Genomic DNA, 12,137 nt, shown 5'->3' with positions numbered 1-12,137 from the left:
GCCCTTTAATTGAATCTTCTATGCCTCAAGGCTTTTGGGAGCTATTCCATCTGTACTGCATAGGATAAACGTGATTATTTAAATATAATTTGCGACGCAACACCAAATTATTCCAGCCAATACAACTCTCTTCACACTGTGTAATATGAATGTGGCTTTTTTGCTTACCAATACCCATTACTGGAATGAAACAATCGTGTCATACAAGACATCAATGGCTTGTGTTTAGACAACCTTACACCTTGAATCAACCATTGTGTGCTACTTTATACGTACGTAGTTCAGCAGTCAGCGAGGAAGCAAAAGTATGGCAAGAATATTTGAATGAATTCGATATTGTTAGTTAATTATCTTGTTCCGAAATACAACAAGCGAGGCATTACTGACAACAGTGGATTAGCATTCAAATATATTTTTTTTAATATCCAACGCCGCTTTTGTTTTACCAATTCTGAATGTAAAATGTCAGACACTTGAACAACAACATCAGTGTACTTATATAAGACTAGAATTTTAAAAGCTACCTAACACATTACACTAGACATCGACCAAACTCGTCATTTTTTATCTTCCTATTTGAAAGAAAAAGTCACCATTTATGAAAACTTCACAATCTCTTTATCTAAACGCAATAAACAATTTATATTTTTCGATCTGCTGAGGCAATAGACTTAAAATGAATGTTTATTTTACCTGTGTTGTTTTATGAATTTTTATCATGGAGGATAACAAAGAGTAATAAGGCCAAACTTGATACCCTCAAGAATCCGAATAGATCGTGCCAGAGTTATTTGTTTAGTCGAGTTGTACCTCGCCCATCTTCGTTTGGATAGTGGGGAGCTGTCACTTATCATGGACGCCTCAGCTCTTTCACCGTTTTTTTTTTTAGAAATTTATAGTACTTATATGAGTGCTATTTTCCAAGATTTTGTATTTATCTCGACTTGCAAATGATATCAAAAAAAGAAAGAAAAGAATCAGCGATGAGACCACGAGTTGACGGCAACAACTCCATGCGGACCCATTTTACCCCTTCAGGACCCTCTTGACTCTTTATCATAAGTCGAAATTGTCTACAAATTGATACATTGAGTAGTAAGGCCTTATAGCGTAGCCACGTATCATGGATGCAAAATAATGTCTAGTGCTAAAATAACGATCTGTTTTGCCGACATCAAATGTTGCAATTATTTTCTATACAACGTTTACTTTTTTTTTCTGTATTTTATCGGTCAGTGAAATTGCAACAGCAGGTCGATGATGTGGTTGACTTTTTTATCGACGGGCTGAAAGAAATAAGAAGTAAGCGCAGGCTGAGTTTACATCACCAAGTGGCAACCAGCATTGAAAATTCAGGACTTAAAATGGACCACCATCTCACCACCCAATGTCTTTTTTCAGTTCAGCTAACATAATGTGGACGCAGACTTTTTGTTACAATTTGGATCGGGGGAATGAAATATAGAAATGCGATCGCTCGTGGAAAAGTATCTTCACAGTGTGCATGCCAAGTAGATTAAAGCTCGGATAAAGCTGCCATATATTTTTTATTACTTCTAACAGAATTTACGAAATTGAGTAAATTTTTATTGATATGAATAACGAATTTTTGGTTGATGTCGTTATTATGTAGACACTTGCCGGTCGCCGAAACAAATATTCCGTGTCCTGTTTAAACAGTATGCGTCTAGATTGCTTATTCAGTCGGTATATTGGCTTATTTTGATAAATTGAAAAAATATATATATATATATATCGAGGCATACTGTGGAGACCCAAGTATTTACTTCAATATTTTTCTTGACCATTGGATTTTGTTATTTCATTTTTCTATCACTACTTTGATGTGCGAAATATAATCTCTACATGAAGAGGCTGGTAAATGAAATTTAAGGACAACATTCCCTGTCAAAGAACGTTGCAAAGCTGTATTTGCTTATCTCAAGTTTCAAATTATTTTCCCAGAACGTTCTAGAACATATACCAATCCTTCTGCCTTTTTGCTATCATACCTTAATGTACCCATGTTATGTCGACAGCTGCCAAAGAAAAAAATAACTTTAAATTCAGCTGTACAGCTTGTCTCTAACTTTGACTTGTTTGGTGTTCTCTTCCTTTCAACTATGCTGTTATTTTTGCCTCTTGTTACATCCATGCGGTCCGGGTCAGGGTAAGTTTAATTCGGTAAGCGTGCTAGCACAACAAGTGCATGAATGTGTGCTTAAATAGGCGCTTTCAACTCTCGAGCTTATTATATATACACCATCCACGTGCAGGAGTTTTTTACCTAATACCTTTTAAAGAAAAATATAACTTCTTCGAATATAAGCCTCCTATTGAAGTGCTTGCTTTGCATTTAAACATATCGGAATTTGCTCAGAGACATGTAAAGTTCATTTAATGACTAGCTGTAGGGCGTTATATCGTTGTGTTCAGAGAGTTATACCATTTGATAGTCTTGTATACACATGAGAAATTGCAGACGAGGTATCCCTCTTATATAAACCAAACATTTTTATAATGCATGCAAATTAAAATCCAAAAATAAGCCCGATCCTTTAACGCACTATAAGTATTTTTTTCATGGTCATTAACCCTATCCAGACCGGGGGGGGGGGGGGTGGGCGGAAAGTACCCGCGCCGACTTTGAACGCTTATAACTTTTTTAATATTCAACCAAACGCTGCCAAACTTTGCGACTTTATCTAAAATTTATCTGGGAATAATTTGGTAGGGTAGGTTGTTGTGTCAGAAACTAGACGTCACCATGGCAACGGCATTTTGACAGGCATGTTTTCCCAAATTTGTAATTTTGGTGTTTCTATTTATGAAAAATAACTTTAAAGCAATTATTTTTACCTTTTTACGGGTTTTAAGCACATTTTTATTGGTTTTGAGTATTTTCCAGTAAATTTTGGGCGGTTTTCTGACGTTTTGAAAAAAATTCGAAATCCAAGATGGCGGATCCAAGATGGCGGCTGTTTTGACATTATGATGTAATTGTCACGTGATGTGACGTCATCATCCCACGTGACATATACCAAAAGATAGATTTTGGGACATACTATATATCCTGTAAGTTTCATTGTGATTGCTTAAATATTCTGGAAGTTACGGAGGGGGGGGGGCGGAATCCGCCCCCCCCCGGTCAAAAAAGACCAAAAAAAGCCCGGTCTGAATAGGGTTAAAGTTTTTCGGTAGTTATTTTTTATCGGGTATAAGCTACAAACTATTTTCGATCTCGTTTTCGATTTCGTTTTCGTCGTCGTTACATTATCAGCGATAAACAATTAATACGAATTCACGTCAACGACCCTGCTTTGATCTCTCCGGATCGCGAAATATAATCAGCATTTATATTGGATACAGCTTTAAGATGACGGGAATGGCTTGCTTTAAAACGATAAAAAGTGGAAAAGGTGTAACTGAGCAGTGATAAATCTAGCTATTCAAACAAAGACATGCAAATAAAAATCGGGCTAAACTAATAACTAAGCTCGGATCCGGAGTGATTGTTTTGTTGACCATGGGCTTTAGCTTAGTCCGTTGATGTAGATCATTTGAAAAATGCTTGGCACTCAATGCCAAGACATCTTGGCGGTATCAGCCGCAAGATATTGTAGATACAGATATTCGCCCCGTTTATATGAGCCAAAAGCATTCTCGTCAACTTACAATTTCACATTATATGCTAACTTATGTGATTTATTTTGAAATTTTTGCAAAGAGATTTAACGTAGTTCATTTAAACTTTCCGTTTTTTGAAAATTACATTAAAAATCTGCCCTCAGTGCAAAGACAACTAGACGACCGCATGATAGTTTAGGTACAAATATTTGCCCCAGTTTGTATGCTATCACTATTATTGTCATAGCACCGGGTTTTTAAGATGATGATATGAGCCGAAAGATCATGAAATTAGATTGTTGAAGTATATTCTTCTTCCAGCCAATCAAAGTTGACCTTTCGTTCGCAGCGCTATGTTAAATACTGCCCCTGCAATCCTTTCTCTTACACTTTGCAAAAATGATCGTCTTATATTTTGCAGTCCTCGTCGCTATTACAGCGGCAAGTGCATCCGTGCCAATAAGTCCAGCAGATTACCAAGACGTGATCGGTCAGGGTTTTTCAACAAACTGGTTCAAGACAGCGGACCCGTTGGCAAAATACAATGACAAGAATATCGAAGACATCTTCTCGAAGAACTTTCGAAACGTGAGGCTCCGGTGCAGGGCGGATCTGTTTTCAGCTCCATACAACACCACTGGCTTCACCGAGTTTCTCGCCAGTTTGACGAAGGTAGTCGACAAATGTCTCGAAGTTGGCGTAACGCCAATAATTTCTTGGATCCACCACCAAGCTGAGGCATACTCAACTGAAGAAGACCGACAAAATTACGTCACTTGGTGGACAACCGTGGCAAAGCAACTGAAGAACAGGGACTTCAGACTTAGCTTTAATCTGTTTACTGAGCTAGGGAAATACGGGTGCGGAGGGCAGAAGACAATTTGTGAAGAAAGTCTTCGTATGAGGCCAGACAAATACAATCGTTGGACATCTGATGTGGTTGCAGCAATCCGTGCAACGGGCGGGAACAATGCAAAACGTATTCTCATTTTAGGTTCACCAGGAAAAACGGCAGAGGACCTCGACAAGATTGACCAGAAGATCTATCAGAATGATCCGTACTTGATGGCTGAGTGGCATCTTTACGCATCGGGACCAAACAAGGACAAAGGAGGACAGAAGTACTGGAAGGGGGACGGTACTCCCGATGACAAGAATGGTCGTGATAATGTCAGGAAAGCGATCAAACAGGCAACTGATTTTACCAAAAAGAGAAATTTCCTCACCTATCAAGGAGCATGGATGCCGGCAGACAACGACCGTGTGGTGCACTGGAAGAAAGAGAGGTGATCAACTTCGCTCGATTTTTTGCAAGTCAGTTGCGAAAGAAAAATATTCCTTGGTCTCTGAATGTCCTTGACCGATACTACGACACCGGGAATAGCGAGTGGTTGACCGTTATGCAAGACATTAAAGGAACATTGCTCAACATGTCGAGGGTGTTGGAGAACATTCAAGACACAATGTAGATCATGTAACGATAGAATGTAGCATAAGGAACTATAATGAACATATCGTGTATTCGTCAGGGTAATGATAAAAAGAGGAATTCAGAAGGCTAATCAAAATCAGGGTTATTTCAAGATTTATGTGATTCACAGAGGTACTACTAGACTTAAAAGGGGAGTATAAATTAGTCTATCACTGAAGCAATACCATTGATGTACGCTTTTTATTTCTCTAAGAAGCGTCCTGACTACAATAAGGACTTATTCCTGGAAGACATTCAGTTTGATTAGAAAGTTCAATGTAAAGCGGTAACATTAAAGTTTGCTTTTGAAATGTTTTACTTCGTTTGTTTTCGGATCAGCACTGTTTCTACGGATTTTATAAAAGCAACCGCCATACCACAGCTGTCAGAACAGAGCATACAAAAATGTTATCAGCAGCAAACCCCGCCTTCTTGAGATTTATCGATGAACCGCGATCCCGATCTCAATATTATAGATTTCTGTTCGAAGAGCATTTTGGGTTGGAAGCTCGACCCCTTTCAAAGCTGATCATGAGCGATTTCAATCAGCCCTTCAATTGAATATTCTATGCCTCAAGGCTTTTGGGAGCAATTCCATCTGTACTGCATAGGATAAACGTGATTATTTAAATATAATATTCGCGACGCAAATTCAAAATTGCAATAAATTATTCCAGCCAATACAATTCTTTTCAACCTGTTTAATATAATTGTGCCTTTTTTTGCTTAGCAATACCCATTACTGGAATAAAACAATCGTGTCATGTAAGACATCAATGGCTTGTGTTTAAACAACCTTACACGTTGAATCAATCATATTGTGTACTGCTTTACACGTACGTAGTTCAGCAGTCACCGAGGAAGTAAAAATATGGCAAGAATTTTTAAATTAATTCGATATTGTTAGTTAATTATCTTGTTCCGGAATACAACAAGCGAGGCTTTACTGACAACAGTGGATAAGCATTCCAATATTTTTTTAATATCCAACGCCGCTTTTGTTTGAACGTGTCCAATAATGACGTACCAACGATAGGAACTTGACAATGAGCCTTGATAACCAATTCTGAATGTAAAACGTCAGACACCTGAACAACAACATCAGTGTACTTGTATAAGACTAAAATTTTAAAAGCTAACTAACAATTAAATTACACTAGACATCGACAAACTCGTCATTTGTTATCTTCCTATTTGAAAGAAAAAAAGTCACCATTTATGAAAACTTCAGTGTCTCTTTATCTAAACGCCAATAAACAGTTTATATCTTTCGATCTGCCGAGGCAATAAACTTAAAATGAATGTTTATTTTAGCTGTGTTGTTGTATGTTTTTTTTTTTATCATGGAGGATAACAAAGAGTAATAAGGCCAAACTTGATACCTTCAAGAATCCGAATAGATCGTGCCAGAATTATTTGTTTAGTCGAGTTGTACCTCACCCATCTTCGTTTGGATAGTGGGGAGCTGCCACTTATCATTGGCACCTCAGTTCTTTCACATTTTTTTTTTAGAAATTTATAGTACTTATATGAGTGCTATTTTCCAAGTTTTGTATTTATCTCGACTAACAAATGATATCAAGGAAGGCCATTGCACGTCGTTTAGCCGTTGCACGTCCTGGTTTTAGCTGTTACTACAAAATTGTCTCACGATTAACGGAAAAACTGCAAAAACTGGTAGTTACTCTAACGAGTAATAGATGTAAACAATTTTCGATCTCGTTTATTATTATCTTTTGATTGTAACAAAAAAAAAGAAAGAAAAGACTCAGCGATGAAACTACGAGTTTACGGCAACAACTCCATGCGGACCGCGAAATTAGAACTTTAATTATATAGCTGTCAGTAAATCCTATATTGTCAGCGCAGCAATTTTTCCTTAATTTCTGAGGACTGTCCAATTTGGGATTAAATTTGGATAGTTTCAATTAGGACTTTCAGGTAAAATGCACATACTGTCCAATTTAAGAAAAATTGGACAGTTTTGTCTCAGCCAATTAAATCGAAGAAAAAACAACATGTGACAGATATAAGCCATCTGCGACGATGATATCGCTTTTGGACTATTTCTTTTTTTCATTTGTTTCAGTCCCTTTTTCAACGCTGCCGATTGAGACTTCTCCAATGCTAGACTGAGCGTTTACGCAATCTTGTTTCAGATTCATAGAGGAAAGCAATTTATTTAAGTCATTGCGTTGCCTGGATTTATCGAATTATTTAAATGTTCTTCCTCGGCTTCACTTATTTCAGCCAACTTTGCAGTAAAGTTGTAAAAAGGGTTGTTGCAAAGTTGTCGGTACCATAAAACAATATTACAAAATCCCAATGCATACTTTCGGAATCTTTAATCTATTGTAAAGCTTGCTTTGCCCCCATATTGATTGTTTTATTCGGAGTACCAAAAACGAAAGGAATAACCAGTTTAAGCCCCGATGTGTTTTTTCGGAATCTCTTTTTCCTATTGTTTAGTAATCCTTTTTCTTCAGCGTTCCTACATCAAAACAACGAAGAAAAGCATTGTCTTACGCCTTAAATAATACCTCGCCGGAGTAAAAAATAAACCGGTTATTTTTAACCATCTCGGGTTGTGACATCGGGGACATATGCTCGGTGACATATTCCTTTTTTGCCCAAAAATAATCGTTACAAGACAAAAGCAACACATCTTATCTCAAATAAAAATCAGGTTGCTACAGTCACCCGATCATTTTTTTTTCTAAATGCTACAAGGCTTAGGTTAAACTTCAAATAAATTGACTTCGCACGAGTAGTAGCGTTTGATATAAGAAACTTCGTAAAAAAATGTAAATCTTGTTTATAGTGCTATGTACTTAGCTTCGAGATAGCTAGTTTGCAGGCATGCCACTGAAACAGAGGAAACGAATATTTTAAATGAACATAACATGGTTAAAAATCCCAACTACCAAAGCGTGTCCGAGGATTTCAACTCGGGACAACTGAGAAACAAATCCAGCTAGTCTTGAACCGGGGACCACCGGATTACAACACCAGCGCCCTAAACCACTCGGCCACACTCCTCGTCACATATTTTATTTTGAAAATCGCTCGCAGCTCTTGGAAGCTGATTGGGCCTTTATATATATATATATATATATATATATATACACAAGACTTTATTTAGAACCTAAAAGAGCCATCAAGTATTTGTTATTGCCGAGCCGTTTTGTTTTCCAACTTATGAGAGCATCTCGGTCTAAGCATATATTTTAAAATAACTTTCAATCACAAACGACAGAAATATTGCAGTGTTTGAGGTGTTGTAACGAAAAATCTTGCTAGTATATCGCGAAGTCAATTGATTTCCATCCAGTCCGTACAAGTCGCAAGGCCATATGCAGCATGTCAAATTCACGTGTGATACTGATTATCTTGCTATAATTGTCAACATCTGCATCACAGCTTGAAAGTAAAATTAATCTTGGCTTTTTACTTTTTGAAATTCTTATCATCAAAGGACTCAAGAATCAGACTCAAAACGTGTCAAAGCTCGTTTACTTTAATGCTTGTGTTGTATTGCAGTACAGACCACCCGCCATCAAAATGGAAAATTCCAAGGATTGAGTTCAAAAGATTGTTATTATATTATGATAATAGCACTCTTCTTCCATCCAATCAAATATCTCTCTCCTTTTACAACGCCTTATAAGAAACTGCACCAAAGACCCTCTTTAATCTCGGAAAATGATTCTCCCATTCCTTGCAGTCTTTAGCTTTATTTCTGCCATAAATGCATCCCTGCCAATAAGCCCAGCAGATTATCGAGAGGTGATCGTACATGGTTTTTCAACAAACTGGTTCAAGACAGCGGACCCGTTGTATGTCAAAATACAATGGCAAGAACATAGACATCTTCTCCAACAGCTTTCGAAACGTGAGGCTCCGGTCGAGGGCAGATCTGTATTCGGCCCCATACAACAACTCTCAATTCACCAGTTTCTCACCAGTTTGACGACCGTAGTCGATAAATGTCTTGAAGTTGGAGTCACGCCGATAATTTCTTGGATCCACCATCACGCTGAAGCATACGCGACTGATGAAGACCGACGAAATTACATATATTGGTGGAAAGCCGTGGCAACGCAACTGAAGGACAAAGACTACAGACTGAGCTTCAACCTGTTTACTGAGCTTGCGCTAGATGAGTGCGGAGGAGAAAGTCTTCGTATGAGGCCAGATAAATACAATCTTTGGACATCCGAGGTGGTTGCCGCGATTTGCGCTACGGGTGGGAAAAACGCAAATCGCATCCTCATTCTTGGATCACCGGGAAAAACAGCAAATGATCTCGACGAAATCGATCAAGACATCTATCGAAACGATTCATTTATGATGGCTGAGTGGCACATTTATGCCTCAGGACCAAACAAGAAGATTGGAGGACAGAAGTACTGGAGCGGAGACGGTACTTCTGATCACGAAAACGGTCGGAGCAATGTCAGGGAAGCGATCAAACACGCAACCGACTTTACCAAGAGCAGCAATATCCTGACTTACCTTGGAGCATGGAGCCGACAGACAACAAGAACGGTGGACTGAACGAAACGGAGGTGATCAACTTCGCTCGGTTTTTTGCAAGTGAGTTGCGAAAGGAAAATATTCCTTGGTCTTTGAATGTCCTTGACCGATACTACGACACCGAGAAAAGTGAGTTGTTGACCGGTATGCAAGACATAAAAGGAACACTGCTCAACATGTCGAGGGTGTTGGAAAACATTCAAGACGAAATGTAGATCGTTTAACGATAGAATCTATCATAAGAAACTATAATGAATATATAGTGTATTTGTCAGGGTAATGAAAAAAAAAAAAAAACAATAACGAGGAATTCAAAGGGCTCATCAAAATAAGGGTTATTTCAAGATTTATATAATTCACTGAGGTACAAATAGACCTAAGAGAGGAGGATTCATTAGTCTATTACTTAAGCAATACTATTGATGCACCATTTTTATTCCTCTAAGAAGCGTCCAAACTAAAATTAGGACTTATTCCTGGAAGACATTCAGTTTGATTAGAAAGCTCAATGTAAAGCGGTAACATAAAAGTTTGCTTTTGAAATGTAAAGTCGTTTTATTTCGTTTGTTTTCGGATCAGCACTGTTTCTACGGGTTTTTAGAACAGAGCATACAAAAATGTTATCAGCAGCAAACCCTGCCTTCTTGAGATTTATCGGTGAATCGCGATCCCGATCTCAATATTATAGATTTTTTTGTTTGCAGAGCCTTTTGTGTTGGAAGCTCCACCCCTTTCAAAGCTGATCATAAGCGATTTTAGTCGGCCCTTCACTTAAAATTCCTATGCCTTAAGGCTCTTGGGAGCCATTCCATCGTGTCAAACAAGGCATCAAAGGATTGTGTTTAGAAAACCTTGCACTTTGAATCGACCATGGTGTGCTGTTTAACACGTTCGTAGTTTGATTCAGCAGTCAGCGAGGAAGTAAAAATACGGCAAAAAATTTAAAATGAATTCGATATTGTTAGTTCCTTATCTTGTCCCGGGATACAGCAAGAAAGTGTATACTTACAGCCGTGGATTAACATTCAAATATTTTTAATATCCAACGTCGCTTTTGTTTGATCGTGTCAATAATAGGAACCTGACAATAAGCCTTGATAACCGATTCTGAATGCAAAACGTCAGACACCTGAACTTAACAGGGTTGGCAACAACATCCGTGTACTTATATAAGACTAGAAGTTTTAAAGCTTACTAATAAATCACACTAGACATCGACCAAACGCGTCATATGGCATCTTCTTATTTGAAAGAAGCAAAAAATGACCATTCATGAACACATCACAACCTCTTTATTTAAACGCCAATAAACAATGATATATTTTGATCTGCTGAGGAAATAATCTTGAAGTGAATGTTTATTTTAGCTGTGCTGTTTCATGGATTTTAATCATGGAGGATAACAAAGAGTAATAAGGCCAAACTAGATGCCATTCAGCTGCTATCTTCGATCTACCGTGAACAGCTAACTTTTTTCCCGTTTTCTCACGTGTAAAACATTTAAGTTTCTCTAGGCAAACTGTCGCATTTTACAAGTAAACTCAACCCTTCTCTCTCCTCAAAAAATAATTAATAACTAAAAATAAGACATTGACGATCGCTATCCCAGCATTCACCAGAAATGTATAGTCGCTCTTTGTGCCGACATTCATCGAAGAATTATAAAAAGTCGACTTGAAACTTTTCAAAACCCTCGTTTCATGTTCAGAAACACACAGGCGGAGCTGTAAAACATGACATGTTCACGCCTCAAATGTATTGCCTCCGTTGTAGACGCGACGGTTTGTCTAGACAAGTTGAAAGATTTACTCGTGAAAAAAACACACACACACACACACACACACACACACACACCACGGAAAAACACCGGCTTTTTCACGGTTGCTCGAAAATGGTAATAAAATTTTGCTGGCTAATGCTTAGATAAAGAAGTGCGTAGCAGAGCCAACACCGAGACTATCTGCGGACGGGAGCTGAACATATCTAGCGGACGTTCTGCGCATCGACTATAACTGCCTCCCACGATCGAGTTGCCCTGGCCTGGGCACCAGACGGAAACGTAAGAGAGGAAGACCTGGAGAAAATATGAAGCAGGACAGTGGAGTACGACCGAAAGGCGATGGATTTTTACTGTTGGGTAGGAGCAGGATTTGCGGCAGCTGAGAGAGCATATATGATATTCTCTCTGATCTGTTGCCGCCAATCCTGCCCCTACCCAAGAGTAGAAATCCTTGGTTGAGTACAATTTCTGGACCTATTCTTCAAAGGGAGACAAAGAACTGATGTTTATTAATTAACCCATCACGTAAAGCTGTTCCGGCCTTTCTGTCAACATCATAATGGTTATGGTAATTGCCAGCCAAGGAAAAAACGAATATACATTTCTTATTAACCAGAGAAATCCTTTACAAACTTTGCAATCATCTAATCAGTTGTTTCATACTAATGCAACGCTTACCTTAAACGTAAAATGAATTGAATAGTATGAATAGTAGTGTCTGAT

At 38.2% G+C, this 12,137-nt stretch overlaps 2 protein-coding genes and 1 pseudogene across 2 annotated transcripts in view; 2 read left to right on the top strand and 1 right to left on the bottom strand.

Moving 5' to 3' along the window:
- LOC144658247 (neuromedin-U receptor 2-like) overlaps nucleotides 1–12,137 on the bottom strand; it is a 249,672-nt gene that overhangs the window by 86,202 nt on the left and 151,333 nt on the right. The gene's annotated exons all lie outside the window — the stretch shown is intronic.
- On the top strand, nucleotides 4,027–5,055 carry LOC144657765 (cellulase/esterase CelE-like). Its single transcript, XM_078518115.1, has one exon. It carries the CDS (start codon nucleotides 4,027–4,029, stop codon nucleotides 4,915–4,917), a length of 891 nt encoding a protein of 296 aa, XP_078374241.1. The 3' UTR covers nucleotides 4,918–5,055.
- Nucleotides 8,697–10,143, top strand: LOC144658721 (cellulase/esterase CelE-like; annotated as a pseudogene).

This window comes from Oculina patagonica, chromosome 6 (assembly GCF_052425735.1).
Source record: "Oculina patagonica isolate OP01 chromosome 6, crgOcupat, whole genome shotgun sequence".
Lineage (NCBI taxonomy): Eukaryota > Metazoa > Cnidaria > Anthozoa > Scleractinia > Oculinidae > Oculina > Oculina patagonica.
This window is presented reverse-complemented; position numbering and strand designations above follow the sequence as displayed.

What these genes read in the sequence shown, in the direction of transcription:
- LOC144657765 (XM_078518115.1), top strand. Translation starts at nt 4,027, where the DNA reads ATGATCGTCTTATATTTTGCAGTCCTCGTCGCTATTACAGCGGCAAGT.